Source organism: Leuresthes tenuis, unplaced genomic scaffold (genome assembly GCF_036924035.1).
Source record: "Leuresthes tenuis unplaced genomic scaffold, fLeuTen1.0.hap1 SCAF_7, whole genome shotgun sequence".
NCBI lineage: Eukaryota > Metazoa > Chordata > Actinopteri > Atheriniformes > Atherinopsidae > Leuresthes > Leuresthes tenuis.
Genome location: NW_027325361.1, coordinates 24023422 through 24050278, shown reverse-complemented (window position 1 = coordinate 24050278; position 26857 = coordinate 24023422). Strand labels below are relative to the sequence as shown.

The 26857-nt window shown below is 38.7% G+C and overlaps 1 protein-coding gene across 1 annotated transcript; it reads right to left on the bottom strand.

Moving 5' to 3' along the window:
* Nucleotides 1–26857, bottom strand: gabrb3 (gamma-aminobutyric acid type A receptor subunit beta3). The gene is made up of 7 exons (XM_072390074.1): nucleotides 26804–26857; nucleotides 13761–13981; nucleotides 12791–12873; nucleotides 12096–12233; nucleotides 10337–10489; nucleotides 4536–4780; nucleotides 1–1978 (listed from the first exon to the last, which is right to left on the bottom strand). The coding sequence occupies exons 1-7, from the start codon at nucleotides 26849–26851 to the stop codon at nucleotides 1631–1633; spliced, it is 1236 nt and encodes a 411-aa protein (XP_072246175.1). The 5' UTR covers nucleotides 26852–26857; the 3' UTR covers nucleotides 1–1630.

Here is a 26857-nt window from a genome sequence, read left to right as displayed (position 1 = left end):
ACTAACAAAACAAAACAGCAAGGCCAGAAATCACTGAGCAAAACAATGGTGACAACATAGCCGTGTGATTAACGTGAGCTGAGAGAAAATGTGCAGTTAAAGTATGTACATCAAATCCCAGGAGGAATCAAGAAATCTCATCCAAAACAATGATGGTCGGTGCCTTTACAACATGCATTCTGAAAGAAAAAGATGAGTTGTCATATGAATTCTGCTGTAGTGAATACGTGTTTCACAAAAATCAATAAAATGTTATGTCGGCAATACTGAGAGCACAATGACAAAATAGTGAATTAGAGTAAACTGATCTGATATTGTACAAGTTTACTACAAACGTCCAGGAGGGTTTTTACTAGTCATGTTACACAAGTTGTCCATTTGTTGATGAGTACATGATCTTGCTCAATACTCACAAAGCAGTAGCGTGTGTGTAAATTTCTTTGAAGATAAAATCAATAATAAATAGTTTGATATATTGGGATAAATAGAAAGATAGATACCACTGTCACATCTAATGACAGCTAGCAGACTGTGTAGCTTAGCATTAAGAGAGGCAGCAGCTAGCCTGGCCTAAAGGTAACTGTGACCTGCAAGGCTCACAAATACACAGCACTGTTTATTTATTCTGTAAACATGAAAATGGCAAATACTGCATTCAGCAAAGAATGCTGTATTTGTCAAATTTATTGTTTTTATGCTTTGGCTTGGCTTCAACAAACGTGATCCAATGTGTTAGCATGGTTAGGCTAGTTGTTTCCAATCTTTAAGATGAGCTAAGCTAAACAACTGCTGGTGTTACTTTAAAAATAAAAGTAGTAATGTCAGTGAATGAGAGAATGGCGGTTTTGTAAAATGCTGGTGTGGGTTCCATCACCCTCTTGTTCATTAATTTAAACTGGTATTTGATGTCACAGTTATCTTTTAACATCATTACGTCACTGAGTGTTGGCATCGGTTCCAAGGCAAATCAAAGGTACGTTTTCAAACTTTGGAAAATACTGTTGCCTGCTTTCCCCTGTTTCCAGTGTGATGCTAAGCTAAGCGAACAAGCTGCTGGCTGTCACTTTATAACTGACTGTGTGACATGACAGTGGCATTATTGTTTCACCAAACTGTGACAAGAGATCGAACAAGCATATTTCCCAAAGTTTCAGAGCTACTCATCAAATCTGGTTTAATTGTAAAACATTATAAGATCATAAAGTCATAGTTTACTCTTCATTTATTAATAGTATCTGCCCAATCTGCCCATATTTGTTCATGTGAAGAATGATGAACGAATACAGCTGTAATAATACTATGAACGTTGCAGAGGACGCAATAATGTGACCACATATAATAATGATATTTTTTGTTATCTAAAGTAGTTTAAGAAATCTCTTGCAGATACGACCCTGCAAACTGTGTTCCAGGTGTTCACAGAGGCTGGAGCAGAGAGTCTTGGTAGAACATGTGTTGTGTCGTTAAATCCTCGTGACTGTGATGATCTGACAGCTCTCGCATCAAAGTCTTCACTTGCTGTGATAAAAAAACGTTCCGGAATGAACCACCTCACGTGTGTCACATAAAGAAGTCATCTCTCATTCAAAAATTTGCATGAGAGTGTGATGGGTTTAGAAAGCACAGTGTGTTAATTGACGTAATAAAGCCAGTAGATCACATTGAAGAGGGAGAAGACGAAGGGGAATATAATTCGTGAAAATCTGTCAATGGCGTTGACGTCGGTGAGGTCAGGAATTTTGATTTTGAGCTGTGATGACCGTCTCTGCAGTCGGGTTCTCTTAGGATGTGCATTCCTGTCCAGGCTGAGGCGGCCAGATTCAAGTGACATACTCGACTTCCTGTTCTGGACCCCCGAGTTGTCGAAGATCATGGAGGAGGAGTTGTGAGTCTCGCTCAGTGTTGTCGTGATCTCGTTCCCTCCCACCTCGTTGTGGATCTCCAAGGTTGTCAGCAATATGTTCCCCTGGGAGTCGACCTGAAAATAACAGACAGCAGCGGTGTTAAAAATGAGCTGCGAGTTGAGGCCTCAGTGACTGATAACACATGTGCAGCGTGCGTCAGGGCTCCCAGGCTGGCCTCTTCCAGCAGGGTGACAGATTACAGCTTGGGAAACAGAGAGCGGCCTTCGAAAGCAGGTTTTCTGTCACAAAGTTAAATCACTTCTCACAAATCAGAGCAAGGTTGGACTGGATGTGTCACACTCTAATGTCACGACAGTGAATGGCTCCCACATAGAAACAAACAAATCATTGAAACCTCAGGCAAACATGGAGGTGAACAGAGTGATACAAGAGGGTAAATACAAGGTATGAGATGAGTTTTTTTTTCTATTTCTGCCTGTTTTGGAACAAGCTTGTGACTATTTTTCAGAATAAATATGACAATAAAACAAGTCTTAAAAATCTGTCAAGATAATAGAAATAAATGAATGAGATGAAAATATTTTGAGGGAATAACCTAATATTAAACATATGTATGCAGAAAAAGTATGAAAACTCTAAAAACAGCTTAAGTCAATTAAATGTATGAAGTCAGTGAGTTGGTGACCTGTTTTACTCTAAGAACAGGGGATCTGTAAAAGTCAGTGGACATTTGTAAGGACCCAAGAAAAAGGTGATCATGCTCATAAGGCTCAAAAGAGTTCGTCCTTCATAGTCCCAGTCCACAGTCATTGTGGACAAATGGTCTTTTCCAGAAGGGATTAACCAACAATGATAACTAAACTTCCAAAGAAGTTTGTAATAGTCTGCCTGGTTGGAAAGGAACTCAGGGTACTTTCTAAGAAACTAAAGGCCTCTCTAACTTTGGCTACTGTAAATGTGCATGAGTTCACCACCAGGAAAACACTGAACAACTGGTAAGGGTGACACAGAGCAAGAAAGCTGGTGCTCTCCAAAAAGAACAATGCTGCCCATCAGCAGTTTGGCACAGATCATGTTGACAAGCCAGGAAGCTGCTTGAAAGAAGAAGAAAAAAACTCTCACTTCAGCATGAGTGTCTTATCCCATCTGTGAGACATGGTGGTGATAGTATCATGCTTTGGGCCTGTCTTTTTACACCATCCCAGCGTAAAAGCTGCTCTGTACGGAGGAATGGACAAAATCCTTCCAAACCGCTGTGCAGAAATGACCAACAGTTGCAGATGTGTTGCAGTTATTACTGTGTAAAAAGGCTCTCATTCACTGGCTCACATTTTTTCCACTGATCAACATTATTTTCAAATTTAGAAATAAAAAAAAAAGGTTTGTTTCTTTTTATCTACTTTTACCACTTGTCTGAAACATGATGTCTTAGCTCATATTCCAAAAACAATTTAAAATAAATAAAATAAAATAATTTAAATAGTGCACAAACATTCAAACACAACTAATGAACACATGAACTGTGAGGTCAATGATGGATATATTGGTTTGCTTGCATTTACTATGGAGAATTTTAAATGTTCACACATATAGGCAACAGAAAGTGAAACACTACACGGTGAAAGGCAGTATTAACAGGGGTGTACTCGCACCACAATGAGACAAATGACTGGCTGTGATACAAAATGTTTCTTTGTTAAATGAGGGGGTCAAACTTTGCACTGCAGCAGCAAAGTTTCAGCTGTGGTTTCACACGTGACACAACTGGCAGTGACAGACACTCACCCGACGTGAGGGACGACGCCCTTGTACCTGATTGGACTGTTTAAGAGATGAAAACTTGAAATTGAATCCTTCCAGAATGGACTAGCCAGAGAAAACACAAACACAAAGGCCCTTGTCTGTGTGCTCGCTGAACTTTACATGAAGTCAGAAACACAGAAAGTGTTGTTGTAGAGGCAGAGAGTCTGTTGTTAAGTCAGTGAATGACAATTGATTCAAATTACAGAACAATATTCATATTTTTAAAACATATAATTCGTGTAATGTATGTATGCTTCTCCAACCACAATCCCACCATTTGCAGTTTCTGCTGTCATTCCTAAGCTGTAAGTTAATTACTGACTTCTTAAAATGGAAGCTGTTGTCTGTTATTGAGACTAAAGCAGCTGCCTGCTCCCAGTCAGCAGGGATAAATACAAAGCTGAGGGGCAACTGGAATTAAACTGGAATTAAATTTAATTTCTTTCTAAAAGTCTTGAGCACTTTACATGGCGAGAAACCAAATGAATTCCCTACATCAAGCACCTGGTTGCAATATCTACATTTTGAAATCAGGATGTTGTTCAGTTGGTGTTTTTTTTATTAAATGTATTTTCCACCACCATGTTAACATCCTCACCAGGAGAAGAACTACCTTGGACATTCCTGGCAGCCATGTAGCTCCCCCCCCCCATTCTGACCAACATGCTCTCTCGCTATTTTTGTTTAAATTGATTTTGTTATTATTATTTTCAGCAAATAGAAGGCTTCTAGTTAAATAGGATCTCATTAAAATGTGGCGAGGGTGTGAATGATTTGTGGCTTGACTGTAAATTACGATAATGACAATGTAGTAAAAACTGTTTTACACTTCGGTCACCGCCTTTTGCTGTTTGAAGTGATTCTCACCTTGGACCTGTCAATTTTATTGCGCTCATTATTTGCCTTCAGTGCCTTCTCAGCCAGTTTCTTCTGCATCTGAGGACCTCGTCCAAAGAAGATGTAGTTGACGAAGGCATATTCAAGCAGAGCCAGGAAGACAAACACAAAGCAGCCCATCAGGTACATGTCTATGGCTTTGACGTAGGGGATCTTGGGTAGTGTTTCTCTCAGATGGGTGTTGATGGTTGTCATGGTCAGCACAGTGGTGATCCCTGGAAAGGAAAGAAAATCAAATGCCACATTAGCGTGGGAGTAGTTTGCTAATATAGAATCTCTAAAGAAATGTATACTGATGAGAATGCTATGAACACTGTGGTTTTCAGTGACGGTCTGACTGAGACTAATTTCTCTAAACTGCAGGTGATGGAATCAGGTATCTTGGTAAGCTTGAATTTTTAGCCCGACAAGCAGAAAATACTCCACTGCATGTTTTACAGCTCATGTTGCACATAACGAGTGAACCGACTCAGCGAATACAAAACAGCGGTGTAGCCATTCTCTAAATAATATGCACCGTTGACAGTAATGTGCCTGTGTTGTTCTTGTGTCCTCTGGATGGCACACCAACCTCGACAGTGTGTCTGCTTTTGTTGATTCAGGGCTTACATAATTAAAAGAAAAATGCTCCACCGTACAATGTTTGTGGGGGAGTCAAGAGAAGGTACATGGCATTGATTTAGAGAGCAAAGAGACGCACAAGAATCTAAACTCTCAGAGCTCAGAGGAAGTAGTTATTCAACAAAATCCTTATATACTGTAGAGTGCAATACAGAACTAGTGATGATAAATCTGCCACTACTGCAGCTACATTGAGCTTTCACATGAAAACACAGAATAATCCCTTAATGTCCCACTTCAGATGTAATTTCTCATTGCTCTTATGTGAAATTTGGTGTAATATTCCTGCAAATGTACAACTCCAATTCCAAAAATGCTGGGATGCTTTGCAAAACAATTTGTAAGTATCATAAACCAATATTTCATTGACAACTGAACAAAGAAAACCTGACATATGTTGAAAGTGAGAGATTTTACTATTATCTTGAATTTGTGGCAAGTGGAAAGTGGCAACGAAAAGCTGGAACTGCATGTGGTAGTAGAAGAAGCAGCTGCCGAAACTAATTAGTTTAACTGGCAACAGCAGTAACACGATTGGGTGTAAAAAAAGCACCTTTAAGAAGCAAAGGTGTGCAGAGGTTCAGCAGTCTAAAAAAACCCCAAACAAACAGAAAATAGCGACGACTTTGAATACTCCATCATCTACAGTGCATTTTAGCTTCAGAGAATCTGGTGACATCTCTTTTCGCGAAGGACACAGAAGAAAATTAATATTGGATGCCCGAGATATTCGGGCCCCTCGCGGCTGCACTGCATTAAAGGGACACTTGAAGAAATCGTTGTCTGTGAGCACAGTTCACCATGCCATCAACAAATGAACGTTAGAGCTCTACTATGCAAAGAAGGAGCCATGTGTGAACATGATTCAGAATCACTGCTGTTATCTCTGGGCCAAAGCTCGTTTAAAATGAACAGAGGCAGAGTGGAAAACTGTTCTGTGGTCAGACTAATCAAAGGGTGAAAGTGTTATATGCAAAGCTAAACCACATACTGCATCTGTTACAGGGTCAAAGACGAATAAGGATTTTACAAATGGAAAAAAATTAAATTGGCTAAAAATACCCATTAAGTCACTTTCTATCATTATTAGGGTGTTTTGTATATCACTCAACAACAGGAATTTGTTTTAAGAGTGCAATAAACATTTTTCAGTGAATTATATGATTTCTTCCATGGAAAATGTCCTTCCTGGGTAACGTAAATGGTTTTCAAAATTAATTAAAATTTCTATCATTGTTGATATTCAAAAGTTTTTGTATAATTACAGTTAGAGCTCAACAAATAATTACTTCTCAGAAAACCCCATTTTTTCAGAATGATGTAATATATTTGGACATTTATAGTGAAATGGCTTCATTCGTTCCTGTTTGTCACACAATATTTAGTGCCAAAAAGATGGAAAATGTCTTCTTTTTTTTTTACAGTGTAAGTAAAAGGGTTGTTATTGTATCCCCAACTCAAAAAACACAATACTGTAATACAATATGGAATTTGGGTTGAATTATTTGACTGTCTCAGTCTAACCCTAACCCTCTTCTTATTATTCCTTCATTGTTCTCTTTTCTTTTTTTGCAGCAGCAGGAGTCATCAGCTGAATAGGTGTTTTGGGCTGAGATTTGGATTTATCTTTGTAGTACCTAGAAATAAAACAAATTACATGGTGTACAGGTTTGATTAATTACCAAGATGCCGATGCTCCAGAAGAAATATGCCCTACCATAAACACCACATCACATTGCTTAACTAACGTATTATCATTTTTAACTGATCTGCATAATCTCTTCATTACTAAATCACAATACCTTTCTCTCTTTTTCTCAAGATACTCAGCCCTAGCTTGTGGGTCAGCATTCTTCCTGGCCCTGAAAAGTCTCTGCCTTTCTTTATTAGACAGTGGCATCTGCAAGGACAAAACTGACCCTCAAACATCAAAAGCTATACTAAAACTTTATTAAAAAAAAACATAAAGATTAGCTCAGTATATGTATATGTATATATATATATATATAAGATATTTATTAGATAGCATAGTTGAGACAGACAGGAAACGGAAAATATCCTGTGGTGTTACCATTGAAAAAGATAACAAAAAATGTCATAAAAGTTAAAAAATACATAATATTGCCTCATTAATCGTTTAATTAATCATTAATATAACATTACAACATCAAATCAATGCCTAAAAAGCTACAGATAGTGATAAAAATCTGAATTGAAAAACATGTCCATTCTGGATAACAGAGGACATGTCCTGGGTAACAGAATATCTTTGTTATCCAGGGAGGACAAATAAACTAAATTTCCTTTATAATCAGGCACTAACTGGGTCTACTGAATAAAATATTAGCTTAATCTTCAACACATCAATGTCATATTTTACATGAAATAGATGACTTTAAAAAGTAAAAAATACTAGCGTTATCCAGAAAGACACATGATTTGTGGACGTCATGTACGACCGACCGAAAAGGTAAAATATCAACATTTTAAGAGAGACCTATTGACCTTTTGCTCTGTCTTAGGGGTCCTTCAGGGTCTGTTGGCTGATGCAACACCTTGCAATATGACAGTCCATTTCCAAATATGGGCATATGTAGCCACTTTATGTGTGTTACCCAGGAAGGACATTTGGGAGTCCAAAAGCAGGGACAAAAGTATTTCTTGAATAAAAATGTAAATAATCTTAGAGTTGTTACTATATTTGTAGGTGTCATTACAGACATCAACACAATTATGCCCAGTACATAATTGATGCTTTAATTAGGATTTTTGACATTTTTAGCATATTTTTGTGCATAAATTTTAAGCCTGGACGTTATCCAGGAAGGAAAGTTTTGTACTTTTGAGATAAATAGCTTCTTAAATTTTAATTTCTTAAAGTAAATACTCATGTAAATAAGTAAAGTGGGGAGAATTGAGTAACAAACTGTAGTGTTTTAAAAATTTTATGTCTTTTTAATATTATAAATATGGTTCGGACACCAGAATTGACATGCCGCGTCTTTGACCCTACAACAGCATGGCTTCATGCTTACAAGAGTCCAAGTGCTGGACTGGCCTGCCTGCTGTCCAGACCTTTCACTAAGTGAAAACATTTGGAGCATCATGAAACGCAAAACACAACAAAGAAGACCCTGGACTCAGACAAGAATGAAGGCCCAGCAGCTGGTCTCCTCAGCTCCCAGACGTTTACAGACTGTTGTTAAAAGAAGAGGAGATGCTCAACGGGGGTGAACACGGCCCTGTCCCAACTTTTTTTAATTGTGTAGCTGCCATCAAACTCCAGATGAGTTCACGGTCTTCACATAATAGTGGAATGGGTCACTTTCAATATCGGATATGTTTTCTATGTTTTCTATATTTGTGAATAAAATGTTGTTTTTTAAGATTTGCTTTTCATTGCATCCTGGTTTTATTTCCATTTTACCCAACTCTTTTGGAATTGTGGTTGTACGTTTGCTAAGGATTTTCACACCATTGTAATGGCAGAAGAAACGGAAACCTATAATGAATCATAAGACAGACAGACTGAATTGGAATGACAGAGGAAGTGTAAATGCATTCTAAGTTGCATTAATCTCCCTATGTCTCAGACAACCATCTTCTTTGTGAGATAGTTATGAAGCAGATGAACCACAGGTTTGTGTTTCCTGAAGATGTGTGATCCAGCAGAGACTCTTCCAAATCTAGCTGCCCATCATTCCATCATTCTCATGAATGATACTACGCTTATCTCATCGTGGTGTATGTACAACTGAGACTTAACGATTGCTGCAATAATGGGCACTTCCTTACACAGGCGGCACTTAGAGTGCACTGAGGCTGAATGAGGGTTTCCATTAAGGCAAATATTCTGGCAGAGATCAATGGAGTTGGGGTGAGTGTAGTGTTTTCAGATGGTGAACTGAGACTCATTTCATGCTTCCTTCAAATGAAACTCTGAGCTTGACTGTACGACTCGTGGACTTTCATAAAATTTCCACTTATGAGGTCGTGAATATAACAAGATGGGGGCATTCATATGGACTTTCTCCATAAATACGGACCCATTTGAATGCACCATTAGTTTCAGTCCCAGAAGCAAGTGGGAAGATCTGTTTAAGTATCTTATTACACCACGAGGCAGCAGCTTCAAGCAGACTGACGGAAACAAACTAGGTTCTTTTTTAATCGAATATTAATCTATCCAAATGTGACTGACTGTGCTATGTCCAACCGGCGCTAATGCAGAGACCACACAAGGGTTATATTTTAGTTCAGGTGATCTTTTATCTGAACAGAAACTAAGGATTTGCTGTTTTGGGAATATAAAGAATACAACTCTGAGGTTTATTCTTTTTCAGCTATATTCTGATCCTTGATTAAATTCTCCAGTTTGTTGATAAATTTGTTTTTGTTATGCCTGGTGATGGATGTGTAGCATTCAGTCGGTTTATGAGTTGTTGTTTTTTTTACGCAAAACAACTTCCTGCTGTATGGGAAATCATGCAAATGAGGCTTATAGTGATCCAGACCATTAATATTGAAGTCCAATAGAATTATGATGTACAGGTTAACATCATCCACAGTTCCCTATAGATTCGGTGACACCCAGAAGTTCCAAAACTCCTCTTTCAGTTTAATGAATGTACTTTCCAGGCGAGAAACACCCGACCTGTCATCCTTAGGTTGATGCAGTAAATTTTCTGCAGTTAGACACGATTTCACAGCTAATGTTGAATCAGTTGTACAGCATTTTTGGGCAGAGAGAGGCTATCAGTCAACTGTAGCCCATTTCAAACAGACACAGTTTCTGCTGTGTCATCCACACCATCTCTTCACAATATTCACATTATCTCATGCTTGCTTGCCCATACTTTCTTCTCTTTCCATTTCCTGTTTTATAATATTTCCATTTCTACCCGAGAATGACCGTGTATGCTCGCAAGTACTAATGAAGAAGAGAAAGCAATCTGAAGAGAAAAGTGCGAGGTGTTGCAGAGAAAATTATTCCCACCAAAATTAAATTAATGTATCAGTGAGTACTGCTTGCTTTCTTTTCACACTTTTTCACTTGACACATGATATTAACATGTATTTTCTGCTGAAATCTCCCCTAGATCCCCAACAACAACAGACTAATTTTAATTCACACCACAAATACATCATACCTAATGCAACTCTGGCAGCTGAGGCGTCATAATTTATCCAGAATGACACCCAGGATAGGATGGTGATGAGGATGGAGGGCATGTACGTCTGCAGGATGAAGTATCCAATGTTTCGCTTCAGCTTGAAGCTCAGAGAGAGTCGAGGGTAGGCACCTGCACGACGAGAGAATGAAGAGGAATCAGCTGATGCAAATTATCTGGAAAAACCTAGTCTTGAGATTATCTAACAGTGGCCTGATCAAGCACTACTGACCTACACGCTACAACGGTTCTGCTGAAAGTCAAAATTCAAGGAAGCTTGTCATTGTAGTCTACAGCCCCCAGTGCAGTATGAGTCACTTACATTTTCAAATAGTTTTCAAAGAAATAACAAATACTAAAATACCACGAATAATTATATCCACTTGACATTATATCCAAAATGACTTTACGGTTACTTATGTATAGAGGAAATTAAATAATTAATTTGGTCATTGTTACAGGTATAAAGAGGAGTTATAGTGCAAGACTGTTGATTAAGAAAAACAATTACAAATCTGATTTAATGTGGACTTTGCACATGAGACTGTGTACAGAAACAGCTGTAAATGAGTATTAAGAATTTCACATGAAAAGCATCTTTACAAATGTAAATGAAAACATGAGTTCCTGGAAAACAAAGTTTCATTAGATGTGCACTGAGATTTGTGAATGCGTTTTGATCTGTTAAACAAAACCTCATGAGAACATGTTAAAAGCGTCCATAGACGCTCCTTGGATTGTGCTGGATTGGAATGTGATTGTAATGAGCTCTAATAGCCCTCTCTGTATTATCTCCGCAGAGATGTTAGAACAGTATCCATCCTACATGTCATTAATTCAGCAGTGAGAATAATCCCTGTTTTCTTGTATTACAAGAGAATAATTCATGCTATCTGCACTCAGATACATGAATACATTATGGTACTGTACATCCTCTATTATTTATCAGGAGCTTCAAGAAACAGAGGGGTATTTGCTAATCTAATGTTATTCCTGATTATGCTGAGAGGTCGAAGTGTAATGCAAATATAGTAACTGAGAAAGTTCAGTTTGTACACAGAGGAAACTCAATCGGGGGACTCCCTTATGCTTGTGAAACTCTATAAGGTGCTGAAAAAGTGACTGAATACATTTGAAAATAAAGATAAAAAACAGAAACATTAAGCATATCTCTGCTTAAGTTTTCTGAAGTCTGACAAAGAGATTCAGTTAATTAATTCCAAATGATCAAAACATATTTCTTACAAAGTTTTGGTTATTTCTCCTGTTGATCTCTCTTTCAGTTCAATTCAAATCAGTTCAATACTACTTTATCTACCCCTGTGAGAGTGACTATTTGCAGTCATGAGAGCTTGAATAAGGGCAACTGGACTTCTTTCTGGATCTTGAAGACGTTTCACTTCTCATCCGAAAGGCTTCTTCGGTTTGGAAGCCGAAGTGCTTAAACTCCTCCCCCCAACCTCCCACCACAGGAAGGGAAGGCTGTGACATGTCTTCATCTGAAACGTCTTCATCTGAATCAAAATCCTTTGACATTTAGAGGTTTGCTGGTCTCCAACAGCACCCTGTACTTTGACTGTATCAGTCCTGTACATACACAGTCCATGTCTTTTCTGTTCAGCATGAAACTGGACACAGACATGAGAAAGATGTCGCAAAGGACTTTCATTCATAAATTTTATCTGAAACAGAACTCAACTGAACACTTCAATACTGAACACTTCAATACTTCACTTACCTGTGGAAAAGACCACATTTCTGGAGACCAGTTTGTAGTCTACGATAGAGAACTGAGGGAGCTCAATGCGTGTCACCCCGGTCACAGCAGTGTCTCCTCCTTTCCAGTAGAACTCTATATCATCTGTTGTGTAACCATCTATGAGAAAATTAGGCACAAAGTGTGAGTCTTATGAGCGGAAAAAGACCTGAAAATTGCTCTTCTTGTTACATTGGATGGCCAAAATGAATCTTCAGCTGATTTACATTGAGTGCTATGCCTCACTGATGGCATGAGATGTAAATCTTTGTGGGAACGTGTCTCACTGCAGGCAAACACTTATACCACATGCATGGGTTCCATAACTGTCAATAGTTTTATGGCAGCACAGATGGCCGAACATGTCGTCATGATGGATGACGCTGGACTGATTATTATTATGCTCTACTAAGGAAATCACTGTCTGCTTAAAACCCTTCTGTGTGGACAAAGTCGTTTTAACTGGGGAGGGGTGCAGCAAGCAATCTCGCTGAGATACGATGTTAATAAATCCAGTGCAATTCAGCAGTTGGTGCAGTTCCTGTCTCCATCAGCAGAGGAGTGTGACAATTTTTTTTCTTTATTATGAGAATCACAGCGCTGTTCATATTTTTAAAGTAATGAAAAAGTAAGGCTGCATTTCTTTACCAAGCACAAAATGTGTGGCTTCAACTCACAACTTTCAATTTCCAGAGTGCAGTTCTGTTCGTCCAGTGGGTATCGTCTCAGATCCATCATGCAGGCTGCTGTCGTTGTGATTCTGAATCAAAACAGAAACAAAAATAGGACGTGGTTAGGGGAGACACATTAAAGATACAAAAGAAATACATTTTCATTAGTGTGAAAGAAAAAAGCTGACAGCTCTCACAGATACAGATTTCTACTGAGAATCCAATTTTGAGCCGCAGTTCAAACGACGTACGACTCGAGTTATGAGATGCTAGTTACTGTGTTAGAATGAAATTGGGTTTAATGTGCCTTAAATGACTTTAGCGCAGAAAATAAAGCCTTTTGCAGCTTGATAAGTGTTGAGGATTAAGTCTGAGCTAAATGATATTGTAAATCCAACCAATAAGGAGATGGATTGATAGCTAATTTCTGAAAGTACATTGAGAGGTGCTGAAAATGAGTGAATGCATTTATTTCTGTAATGCGATTGGACCAGGCAGAGGAAAACCAAGTCTGATTTCTGTCCATTAGAGATGCATAATGTACAAAGTGTGGATAAGTGTGAATAATATCCATAGTGCATTGCATCTACATTACACAAGGAGAATTATGCTCTAATGGCAAGTCCAAAAAAAGGCCTTTATCTGTAGACGTTGTCTAAGTCTGTTTTTGTGCATATCACCCTACTAGGGTGTGAATGAAAGCAGATCCTCGTCACACATCACAAGTTCTTATAAAATCCTGTATTCAAACACTTCACAGTTGTCTCTTAACTGCAGTTCTCCTGATGTTGTTACATATTAAGTCTCTTAATGCTGTTTGCTTCTGCATGCTTTTCTTACAAAAACAAAAGCTTAGGAGGCCAACTCCATCCAAAAAAACTGTGATTGGTCATGTGTCTGGACCGTGCCCTGCCACCATCATGTACGGAATAGGCTCATGGAGAAAAATGTATGCAGGCATTGTTGAAGTTTTCACCTGAGGCCATAGAGAACAGTGCCATCCGGGTGGAGTCGAATCATTCGGTTCTTTACAGTAACACCGTGCACAAAGGACTTCTTGTCATTGAGGAAGTAAGTGTCTGGGACCCAGAGCTGGTCTGCTACTCTGTTGTCCAGCGTCAGGTTGAGAGGGATCCCGAGATAGGCCAGCCTCTTATCCCTCCAATACTGCTGGAAGTACATTGTCAATGTGTAGTCCTGTGGGAAGTAAAAAGAACACGGTCACGCAACTTGAGTCAGAGAGGCGCAGGATGTAGTATAAATAATGTAACTTTGTTTCAGACATTTGTAATTTCTGGAGGTCAGCTTGGCTGAAAATATACAAACTTCAGCCAAACACTCAAAGAAGGTCGACAAGTTCAGCACTTGATGTCTGCACCCCGGAGCATGGATGGATTTTTTCTGTTTGTTTGTTTTTGGAACAAAAGTGATATTTGTGGAATTGAAAGTCTGCCCAGGGTGACCATACAACAAGACCAAACTCAATAAGAAACCCTCCAAAAAACAAACGCTACCTCTCAAACAACATATTTTCATTACTGCAGGCACCTTATTAATGCCATGTTTCAATTTAGGAATGACCACTTTTTTCTTATTAATAGATAGATATCATTGTTTATTACCAACCATACACACGATGGCATCAATGATTTATTCAGCCTTCATTTGCAGCTTACTGCTCAAGTTGATCCGTCAAACACAAAAGCTTTTCCAGGCCTTTAATGGAGCTCTTTACTAGCTCGCTTGGCTTTGTTCTGCTGACTAATGTTCTCTTGAATAAATAAGCAGGTTTCAGGAAATAAATAAAAACATGGCCATGCTGAAAATGTCTATCTGCAGCTGGAATGGCATATTTATAATAAACAGTGTGCACAACAGAAAAAAATGCCTACATTTAAAAATCAATACAGTGCTTACTTACTTACACTGAACTAGTTATTGCTTTAGGTTGGACTGTGTGGTCTCACCTGAAAAACCGCTGACCTGATTTATGTGAAGTAAAGAACAGAATTACTTCTTCTTCTGTCTCTCTTTACTCTGTACAAAAAACACTGGCGCAAAAGAGCAACTGATAAACTGCGAGTGAATTAGTCAGTGTAATCGACCCTAATATGATCCGATAAATAATTCAGGGTGTCTACAATAAGAATAGATATTCATTCTCTGACTGTGTGTCAAAAGGTTGCCTCTAGTTACCAAAACTGAGTTGGTTTTCATTTGTTTATGGGCCATACAGGTGGCATTTTTAGATTTGTCACACGAGGTGAAGATTGAGTAGTACGTATATTGTATTTTCCAGAACATCCCTCACAGGAGACACCTCTGTTTGATTTTTTTTTTTGTGTCTTTTCAGCGGTGCCCTCACCCTCCCAATTCCCTCACACTCTGCAAACAGATGATGCCGTCCCACATACAGTAGAGATGTGGGATGGTGAATCAGCTTTACACAACAGCTCTTAAACTACAGTGATGGAGCTCATCTAAAAGCACACTCCTTCCATGTCTGGACCACAGCTATTTTAGTCTGTTTGAGATCTTCAGATCCCACTTCAGCAGATCTGCTCAGCCACCTAGAAGATTGCTGTTGCATTTCGGAAACAACGCTGCACCACATTGTACGTAGGCTGTCCTGCTCCCAGTGCTCTGTGTAACCTGCAGGAACCCACAGGGATCTGTTCCAGGCCTTGTCTAATCCACACTGAGGTGTTTTGATTTGTGCACAGGTTGACAGCTACAAAGAAAGGCAGAGGTGCCCACTCCTGTCCGCTGTGAGATACTGACTGCAGAGAAAGTGACTCATGTATGTTATAACTCTCTCTCTCTCTTTGGAGCAGAAATCTAACAGAAAGCAAGCTTATTGCATGTTAATATTAATGTTAAATGTTTTTTTCTTTATTGACATCACAATATCATGACATTTAACTGCCTTAATTCAAATAGGAGGCAGACATAAAAAAAAGAAACAGATGAGCAGCAAAGGTCAACTTGGCAATGAATCGAACCAGCCCCTACTGTTAGCCCAGTGCTGCTCTGAGCTTAATACTAGTTTATGTCTAACATATTCAACACATTGCCATGCTAATTACCACAAACCAAATAACACAGATGTGTCTTTGAGTTGTTAATACTTTGTTGTGTTTTAATTTGTGTCAGACAAGTTAAAAATGTAAAACATGGCTGCAGGAATAGCTCTGGTGCCTCTCTACTTTGTGTCTGGGACTGTGTGGGCGGAAGGAGACTGCAGCTGGAGAGACGTTGAAGTGTTGGCTTTGAGTTCCAGTCCATGTTGCCTACAGAGAGGGTTCACCAGCCAAGCTACAAAAACACCTCAACCCATTGATAGCAACGTCTGATGATTTCTACCACACCTTCCTCTCTGCTACACTTCAACTTTCAGATGATTTACTTATTTATTTTTTGTTATCTATCTATAACAATGGCATATATTTAATAATAATGAACACTGGATCAATATAATTTCCATTAAAAATGAATTGTTAGTGACTAGTAAACTGTTAGGGAATACTAAAGTATTACTGATTTGAAGGTAGAAAGGAGGTGAAAAAACAAAACAAAAAATGCATCACTAAGATTAGAATCAATGTTGATACATAAAGGATAATGTTGAATTACTATGAGTTATTCATAAGCAGTCTGTGGGGTGGAATCTACATGCCTGGGAAACTTGAAGGTGGGACAGGCAGCATACGTTGAGACAATTTTTCCTCATTTGAACTTTTAATGATCAAGTTCAAACATAGACAGCCATTTTTACCTCATTACTCCCTCCTGTCATTTGTCAGAGGGGCAGTGGGGCTACTTTAAACTCCTGATGTGGAAACTTCTTAGGGAGGAGAAAATTAAATTTGAGCTTTCAATATCTACTTTTAATGCACTTGTCATAATACAATCTATAATTGAACAAAAAAAAGTTTGAGTATGATGGCTGATTTAAATCAATACAGTGAAATGGCTAATGTGTAATCTAATTACTGTGAAAACTAATGGAATGTGCTGCACATTTAGTTGTGATATCAGCTAAAAAGTTGCACACACTGGTAACAAGAACTTCAATAATTAATGTTCTCAGTACACTTGGAGACATTTATGCCTTAAATGAACTGTTGTAAAAAATAGGTCTCTTTTATAAGGGGAACTCAAAGAATCCAAGCAACACCACAGAGTTTATCAAGAGAATAAATCTGCTTGAATACATGATTACTGATCAAGACAAATTAGCAATACCAAATGATAGCATTCTAAGAGAAGCCTGGGGTGGTAGGGGGAGAAAAGTAGAATTCTCTGCTTACAGTGGCCAAGCCGCATAGATGCATAAATATGATTGGCTGAGACTCATCAACTGGTAATAGCCCAAGTGTTGAATGAGCCAGTGTTTATGCAGTATGGAACAGAAAGGTAATGCAAATCAGCTAATGCAAATGCAGAATATTGTAAAATTATAATATTGAATGATGGTCCAGCTTTTTAGCAAATTAACTGTCAGTGTAGTCTATATAGTGGGCAATTATCCCTTAATATGCCAATTACGTCCCTATAATCTGCCTTTGCAAACAAAAGTTATCGAAGATCATTCTGTGGAGGATTTGAAAATGCTGGCAACCGCAGTGGCTATAAAAACAAATTCTGAAAATACCTGTTGACGCTCCTTACTATGATTAGAGTTTAGGCTGTTGCTTGTCATGCAGACCACAAGAGACACTAAAAAGGTTTGTTCTGAGCACTGGAGAGTAAATGAGGCCCAGTGGGAAGATGTGACTGTCGTGTCATCTTCGGCTCGGAGAGTTCACAGTCTCTTTCGCAGACATAGTTACTGTGTGCCAGTCAAACATTGTTTACGTCAACGTAACACCAAGATATCTGCTGGGAATACATGAATAGCACTCAGTGATTCTTGTTTTCATCACTTCATGAGACAGCTAAATGTCCCGTAGGATTCAGTAGTGTTGCAGATGTGTTGTGCAAATCATGCGGTTAAACATTTTAGTCTCTGCATTCTCTCAGTCTGGATTTCTTTCTCCTTTCAGTTTGTTATAAACTGGTTTCTTTTTTTAGAAATTCAGCAAAAAAATAGCCAATAGTTTAAGTTTTAATGGTGAATCTAGACTGCTCAGCCTGATTGAAGCTGGCAAAATGATCACTTCACTATGGTGAGCAGGAACAGCCATGTCCTGACAAAACTGTACATTTTAACTGCAGTTTTATGCTAGCTGCTAACTTTGCCTGTGTGTTTAGTGTTGTTCAGGTAACAAAAACTGATTTTTTTTTAAAAAACACCTGCATGCTGTGACTTAAGACAAAGGTTATTAGGTGCAGAAACAATATGGTCTTGGTTTCTACAGCTAAAACAATAAGCTGAATGTGACTGTGTTTTACAAGCCACAGGAAGCTACAGGGTTTAAGAACAGATTGTTGTGAGTTCATCTATACTAATACCACATTTAACACCACACGTGCTATTCAGTTAGTATTATGAAAAATTCTACTATTGCAGCTTTAAACTATAGTTCACAATCTAGTTTGTTCTGCAGTGAAACCATTCACACTTCATACTTAAAGAGCAAAATAGAATTCTATGATTAAAACATTTTGACGCCCTGAAGCCATGAAGAAGCAGCATACCAGCTGGGGGTCATCTCAACTTATTTAAGGCGTTTGCTCTCATTATGCAGCCTTGAATATAAACGACTGCATAAGCCAACTTGTTTAACGGAGAAATCGTGCGGTTCTGCCCAGTAAAAGCCCTTGAAGTTCCATTTTTATTTGAAGCACCTTGTGAGAGTGAAAAGAAGAGTGTTTCTGCTACACACAGGGTTTATATTCCTGTAGGGTCCCATTCCACTGTTGTGTAACACTAAATGTAGCTTTGCTCCAACACAATGCAAAACTCTACATGTTATAAAGAGTATAAAGAGGACTGTAGAAGTGTTTTTTGGCGGAGGACCCCTTACCTTAGAAGAAAGAGGCTGGAGGCTACTGTTTTTTGGTGCATTGTGTGGCTGACTTATTAACTAAGCCCTTCAATATAAATCTGTGGTAGGAGTTTTTTAAGGGTAACACTTTCTTCAGGCAGTAGTTGGTAAATGTTAAAGTGTCAAAATGGAAGGGAGTTTTTAGCACATGATGGATTTGTCTTTCAGCTGACTCATACTGAGGCTATATGTAACAACACCTCTGGGAGGATCCTTAGGTGCTTCATATGCACGGATAGGTGCTCCTCTGCATTGTGGGTACCATCTGAAGGAGTGATTTCTGCAAAGTTGAACAAATAATGCATTTTTGTTTCTTTTCAGCATTTGCAGAAGACAAATTACTTTAAATAAAATTCTAAGTAAAAGTTTCCACAAGTTTCCACAAGATACAAGAAGGTTTGGTTTATTAAACTTCACTTGTTACTTTACACAAGTGGTAACATATTGTCCATCTTTACATTTTATCTATCCAAATATAATTTCCATGATCTAAAATGGTATATTAGTCTGTCAAAAGACCTCAGATAATTTAGCATTTCAAAGCTACAATGGCACCTCCTTTGCCAAGGCTAATGCCAAATTTTATTAATGTTTATGTATGCTCTATGTTTATGTATTTAGCAGACGCTTATCCGAAGCGACTTACAAATGAAGATATAACAAGCTATATAAAAAGCTAACAATAAACTACATAGAAGGAACCCACTAGTCCGACTCTGTCAGAGGTGATAGAGTAGAGATTTGGTGCAGGCATAGAAGGAAGTGCAGAAAGATAAAGTGCAAAGATAGAGGGGGGAGGTAAGTACAAGGTAAGTGCTAGGATAGGAGATGCTCTCTGAAGAGCTGGGTTTTCAAGAGTTTCTTGAAGATGGACAGGGACGCCCCTGTTCTGGTAGTGCTTGGTAGGTCATTCCACCATCGTGGGACGACACATGAAAAGAGTTTGAATTGTCTTAGGTGTGGTGTAGGCACTGCTAGACGACAATCCTGGGATGATCGGAGGGACCAAGTTGTGACATAAGCCTTTGCAAGAACATTCAAGTAGATGGGAGCCGTTCCACTAAGCACTTTGTAGGCTAACATCAGTGACTTGAATTTGATGCTAAGGGTAGCCAGTGGAGTTCAATGAACAGAGGGGTGACGTGTGTTCTTTTAGGCTGATCAAAGACCAGACGCGCCGCCACGTTCTGGACCAACTGCAGAGGTTTCATAGTACAGGCTGGGAGACCAGTTAGGAGAGCATTGCAGTAGTCAAGGCGGGAGATGACCATGGCTTGCACCAGGAGTTGGGTGGCATGTCGGGTTAGGTATGGTCTGATCTTTCTTATGTTTAGTAATGCAAAGCGGCATGGACGAGCAACCGAGGTAACGTGATCTTTGAAGGTTAGTTGGTCATCAATCATGACACCCAAGTTTCTAGCAACCTTTGATGGAGCAAGAGATAGGGATTCGGTTTGGATGCAGATGTTGTGGTGTATGGTTGGTTTGGCTGGGAAGACAAGCAGTTCAGTTTTTGGGAGGTTAAGTCAGAGAGACAGTCTGAGATTCGTGCTGAGACTGTGTGGTCATCAGGTGGGAATGACAGATAGAGCTGGGTATCATCAGTATAACATTGGTATGAGAAGCCATGTGATCGGATGATCTGTCCCAGTGAGTTGGTGTACATGGCAAAGAGAAGAGGTCCCAGTACTGAGCCTTGAGGGACCCCTGTGGCGAGGTGTGCAGAAGTGTGACCAAGCCAGGATACTTTGAAGGGCCGACCAGTGAGGTATGATTCAAACCAGGAGTGTGCTCTCCCTGTGATGCCCATGCTAGAGAGTATGGACAAAAGGATACTGTGGTTGACAGTGTCAAATGCTGCTGATAAGTCGAGCAGGATAAGTACAGAGGACTTAGCTGTCGCTCTGGCTTCTTTTAAGGCTTCTGTCACAGCTTATTAAATCTAATATGCACCATTAAAAGGTAAACCATAAATCTATGCTCCATCCTTCAACAATGAAGTGTAATTAAATTAGAACCAATGTTCCTCTGATGAACAGACGTAGACAAACAAAGTCAAATAATCACATACAACAGCAGATACCATGTACTACGTCCTGTCTTTTGCAGAGGAACTGGGCAGGGCATTATGAAAAACTGCTTTAAAGCAAGCCATGTTTTCCACACCCTAAACATGTAGATTATGTTTTAATGACTAAACCTGACCAAACCGTGGCCGACACAAAAGTCTACTTTCAAATTAAACTAAGCGCAGAGAGTATGAGGTCAACTGGGAGATTAACTCTGAACTCTTGTGTCATGTGTGTAACTTCACCTCCACCTGACTTATTTTGCCTAGATAAACTAGTTATTCCTCCTTTTGTAATAGTTTCAAGTTGTGTCAGACTAAGTTGAATGATCACACCAAGGTGTGAAAAAAACGACTAGACTGCAGTTGATAAAACAAACCGTTCTGCTTCTGAACAATATATGAAGACAAACAGTTTTACTTCTACCAGCACCAGGTAGAAGCAGAAGCAATAAAAAGGCAGACTGCATTGCAGATCTACTGTCTATTTGTCAATGAAGTCTCTGATCCTATTAACAGGTTAACAGTTACGGCAAACAGCACATAAGCACACATCGATGTGCACACAAAAACATACTTTTAAGGAAGACAATGAGAAATATGTAACCCGATATACTCTGAAGCTGAAGCTTCAAGGTAGGCGCTAAGGGTTTGCACAGAACACGTGTGTCCTCACCCGAGTTACACAGAAAATGACTGAGACTTCTCATCTTTCCACAAAAATAAACACAAAGTCCAGAGAGTAGCATGTCCAGGACACTGGACATGCTACTCTCTGGGCTGCCACTTGGGTTCACATTTCAAGCTGGATTGACAATGCAGCTGTTCCATCACTAAATACTCACAACAGCAATACACTTATGTCAGAACAGAAACAGAGAGGCTTATTGCTTAGGCATTAAATGACAAGCTTCAAGGGCTTTCAGAGACTTTCAGTGATTTTATCATCTTAACAGGTTTCTCCAACTTGCTGATTGGTTGGAGAAGTATTATCTAGCAGGAGCTAATTCGTAGAGGTTAATTTCTTCACTTTAATCACTAGTAAAATATACTTAGTGTATGTGATTACATTTAACTCCCAAATTTATTAAACTGCTCTCAAAGGGCTTTAGAAATTAAGTTACAGCAGTTTAATACAACGAGAAAGATGTTAAAGAGGAAGTAACAAAAGCTGAAGCTGCCTCGATAAATAAGAGGCAACTAAGTCATCAGTTGTTTTACATTATTATTTTTGCATGTGACAATAAAAAACAATGATATCCGTCATAAATATTAGGGTGAGCCCTAAATGTGTCCAATTCTGAATGTCTCTAGCTGAGTTAATAAGTGTATGGGGCCAGATTTACTAAATCAGACAAATTAGCGTGAATCAAAATTTGTACGCGTAAAAATGCCAGGCACAAAAAAATGTGGGTGTCCATGTCTTTAAGGCGCCTCAGCACCTCAACTACCAACAGGAAGTATTTAATGTTAAAACGGTAAAGCTATCTCCAGCGAGCAAAGAATCTTTAGCTAATGCTAGCATGCGGTTCTCTTAAGATTTGATTCACAAAAACCCTAAATTGCAATAGCACTCTTCCCTAAACATTCGTTTGGAGGTGCATTGCTTTCTTTACACAATCTTTCCAAGTGGTTGTACAACAATATACTGTTGTTAGTAAAACAAATCTGAAGTCAATGCATGCAAGAGACTTTAAGACTTTAACAGAATGTTGTTCAGGATCACAGATAAACCCAGGCTGCACTGAATCCCCTAATAGTAATATATAGATCTAGGCATTAAAAAATGGAAACTATGATGTTTGGTAACAGCATAGTTCAAGCAGTCTTAACAGTGGTCACATTCCTGTGTGTTTGACACTGTATATTCCATCAAGACGGTGAGGCTATATTTAGCCAGCTGACAAACCAAAGAGGTGACTGTTTCCATAATGCCTCATAGAGACGTCGTCCCATCATCTCTATCATCAGCAGATCATTTTTTTAACACATGCTCGAGGCAGTGTTTATTTTCAAGATGTGTCCGATACGGCCTGAGGAGGAGATGGGTTTTCTGCATCCCCATCTGTATGCTGGGAGTCATTAACGCAGACAGTCTGATATGATCACCACAGAGGAGACTGGATGTGTTCACATGGGATGCCCAAGCAGCCAGCAACTATCAAATTAAGAGAGGGTGTTGGACTCTAATGTGGCCATTACATTTGTCCCATGAAGTGCTGAATTTCACTTAATAGATTATAGACTTTCAGATCAAATGAGTAAAAAGAAAAAGTGGAAAAAGAAGATGTGTTTGTCTATTGAAGTGCAACCCTTACATTTAAGTTGTCAAAATTTCTCTTACGTCCACAGACATAATCCGAATAACACTGAATCTTGTGCAATTCCTAAAGCAAACTGCTGTATTTCAAGGAGTTTAAAAGCTGAGACAAAATTGAGACAAGCCCCTTTTTAGCCAATATTTGTTTGCAATATGGCTAATTAACAATACTGAAGATATAACCCCAGGTACCAGTGAAGTTCCTGTGTATTGTACACACCGATGTACAAACAGATGTTATCCAAACAGATTTGGAGCTAAACTGAAATATCTTTCCAATAACTTCTGGACAAAGGTTGAAACAAGATGGTAATTTGCAAGTTTCAAGTCACTCTACTCAAGTCCTAAAACTAGCAAGTGCCAAGTCAAGTCCAGGTCCTAAACTTTGAGTTTTGAGTCCCAGATAAGCCATAATGTGCTTCTCACCAAATGTAAATCCATTTGACTATGAATATCTATTAAGTTTACACATGTAATTACTTCCCTTCCGTTTTGTTCTTCTTTGTCAGAACGTTGGGTAAACAAGGATGAATAAAAATCATTTTAAAAAAAGTTGTAGTGACACTGGATATTCAATACGTGGCACTATCAACGAGTAAGAACAGATCATATTTTGTGTTTTGATCAAATACCTGAGTAAACAATTAAAAAAGCATCCAAAGTGTTTGAAAACGTCCTCCTAAAATGTGATATAATGACTAACGTTCATTAAAAGCTTTATTTCTCAGCCTCTGTTGTGAAGTCGGTAATGTGATGTTTCCCGCCATGTGACTGCATTTGGGAAGTTAAGTGAAGGCTTGCTGAGAATAAACAGCATCATTCTATTCATTCAAGAAATAAATAGAAGTGTAGTACACTTATGATATAAAAATATGACATTTTTGGATTTTGGAATTGCGGTAGAATGTCAAGTATTTTTCAAGTCAAGAAGCTAAAGTCAAAGTGAAGTCACAAGTCATTGGTGTAAAAGTCCAAGTTGAATTGAGTCATCCAATTTGTGACTCGACTCTGACTTGCAGTTATTGTTATTGTGGGAGCTCTTTTTGAAGGTACAGTCATGTGCTAAAGAAAGTAAAGCATCTTTCAATTCTATGGTTGTATGTATGTGTACACATGCATACGACACCTTATCAATGTTTATTGAACAAAAACTAAGACAGAACACAGAAGCAGTCTGTGAAAAACTAAGTAATTGAACATGGTGCTCTGCTTTATGACCAAACATCTCCATTTTGGTTTCATTTGTCCAAAGGATAACGTTCCACACCTCTTATGTTCAGTTGACATTTAGCTTTGCAAACCTAAATCATACTAGATCAAGTTTCTTTTTAGAGAGAAGAAGCTTTCTCCTGCCATCCTTCCAAGCAAGCTATACTTGTATCAAGCTATATCTTTGTCTAACTGTACTGCCCTGAACTTTAATAATGAACATGCTAACTGGGGCCTGGAGAGAGTGAGATGTTGCTGTTGGGGTTTTGTAGTTTCTCTAATCATTGCAGTCTGACCTTGGGATGAAATTGCTGGAATGTCCACTCCTGGAAAGATTGGCAACTATCAAGAATGTTTTCCACTTAGAAATAATCTTCTACCCCGGAACATGATGCATTCCAAATGATTTGGAAAGGACCTTATAACCCTTCCCAGACTGATGGGTAGCAATAGCTGCTTCTCTAAGATCATTGCTGATGCCTTTCCTCCTTGGCATTGCTCTAACACACACCTGAATGCCCAGGACCAGATGCTCACACTTGATCAATTAATCAAGTACATTTGATTAATAGCATCTTATCAGTACCTTCTTAATTCATAAGGAAGCAGTAAGGATGTTTACAGTTTTTCACACACTGCTTCTGCTTATGGGTTTAGTTTCTGTGTAAAGAATGACGACACGGAGTAAAATGCATTGCTGTTCATCTGTGGTTGTATTTATATCATTTTAAGATCTAGTAAGGATTGGATGATTGTCTATTCTATTTTGATCCATAAAACCTTAGGAATGAAAGAGGGTGTACTTGCTTTTTCACATGACTGTACGTGTAGGACACTAATTCATCCAATATGTGCAATATGTGTCACTTGGTGGCTGGCCATCGATCACAAAATAATTGGAAACTTTCATTTAGGTGACTGCACATGTCAGATCGGGTCAGTTAGGTGGAAGAAAACGCAGGTTTTGACCGTAATGCTGCACCATGCAAGGTGTTTTTGTTTTTTGTTGGGTGACCTGTTGGATTGATGGCAATTTATGGACGATCAATGTGGATGCTTGCACATAAAATGAAGACCAATCCTGCTGAGCTATAAATCTTCCATTTGAGTACAAGTTTTACGTTTTGGGGTTCTGTTGTTTGTTATTTACCACTCTCAGATGAACAGTAACACTAAAAATGGAACCCATTATCTATAGCAATGACATCATCTGTATGCATAACAAATAAAATAAAGAAATAAATCGACTTATTATAAAATAGCAATCTCTGTTGTCACAGGAGGCGAGAGTTCAGCCTCTCTGTGGTTCTTATTGAGCCACGGTGTGCTGCTGTGTAGAGATGCATTAAAATGCACCACGAGTACATTTCATCACACACACTTGTCAGGACAGCATGTCAGGGGCTATTTCCTCTCAGACCATGTGATCAGACATCAAGCTCTGTCAGCAGTTCAGTCCACTGATAGATAGCATTGACATTAAATTGTGGAAAACTCGTAGTGTGCCAGCTTCAACGTGCGTTCCCATACACACTGGCACATAATACTAAAGCTTTTTTTGTTATTTTTATTTAAAAAGAAAGGGCATAGCAACTTAACTTACCAGCCTTATCATCCAACAGCACCATTAATGCATCACTGCAAGAGTCAAACAGCCTGTTAACCAGGATGTACGACTATACAACTACTGTCACACAGTAAATGAAAAAAATCCTTCTACCCAACAGAAAAGTGCCTGGACAAAATAACATTTGTATTTGTCTGCGTATCTAAAAGACTGTTCTCATTTCTTTAGTTTGAAAAGACTGATCTAATATTTTGGCATCACTCTGTAAAAAGTAATGCTCAGTAACAAGTAGCTTTAAAAACACATTCTTTTCAGATTCTTTTGCATTTAAGTTGTGAGCCATGCACAAGAGCAGGTTTGGATGACCTGGGTTGCAACGAAAGACTTTTGGCAGGTTTTAGCCATTTTGGTAATAGTTTCTAACAATATCTAAAGTGTTATAAGCCTCAAATATTGGATCGTATTTACCAAGGCTTAACAGAGCAGTTCAAAGTGATCCATAAAAACAACACATTGAGTGAGATCAATCTTTAGGATTAGCCAAATTCTGCAGTCTGCATGTAGAGCTAAATTAATCTATTAACAACTTTGCCATTTCAAAGTCGATGGATTACTGTATCAATGTCTTAGTGTCATATATCAGAGCTGACAAAATGGTTTGCAGGGAAGTGAGAAATATGGGTTGTCAATGGGTAACAAACATGAACTAATGCATTTTTAAGACATGGGAAAACACGAGTAATTGGGGATTTTCCTCAACCTGGCAACCCAAACGTTCCCATTGTTTTTGGCTTGTGAGACATTAACACGTGTTTGACTGTAGGGAACATGTCACCGATGAGCATCAGATTTGCGGTGAACTTACCATATTAACTTCTGACACCATGTCTATGCTTGCCACGTCTATGCTCATACCGAC

Excerpts from the sequence above, each read along its gene's own strand:
- gabrb3 (XM_072390074.1), bottom strand. The coding sequence starts at position 26,851 with ATGAGCATAGACGTGGCAAGCATAGACATGGTGTCAGAAGTTAATATG. Across the intron at positions 13,982-26,803 it reads TGGTGTCAGAAGTTAATATG|GACTACACATTGACAATGTA; the intron begins GTAAGTTCACCG and ends TACTTCCCACAG. Across the intron at positions 12,874-13,760 it reads ACTGTTCTCTATGGCCTCAG|AATCACAACGACAGCAGCCT; the intron begins GTGAAAACTTCA and ends GTTTTGATTCAG.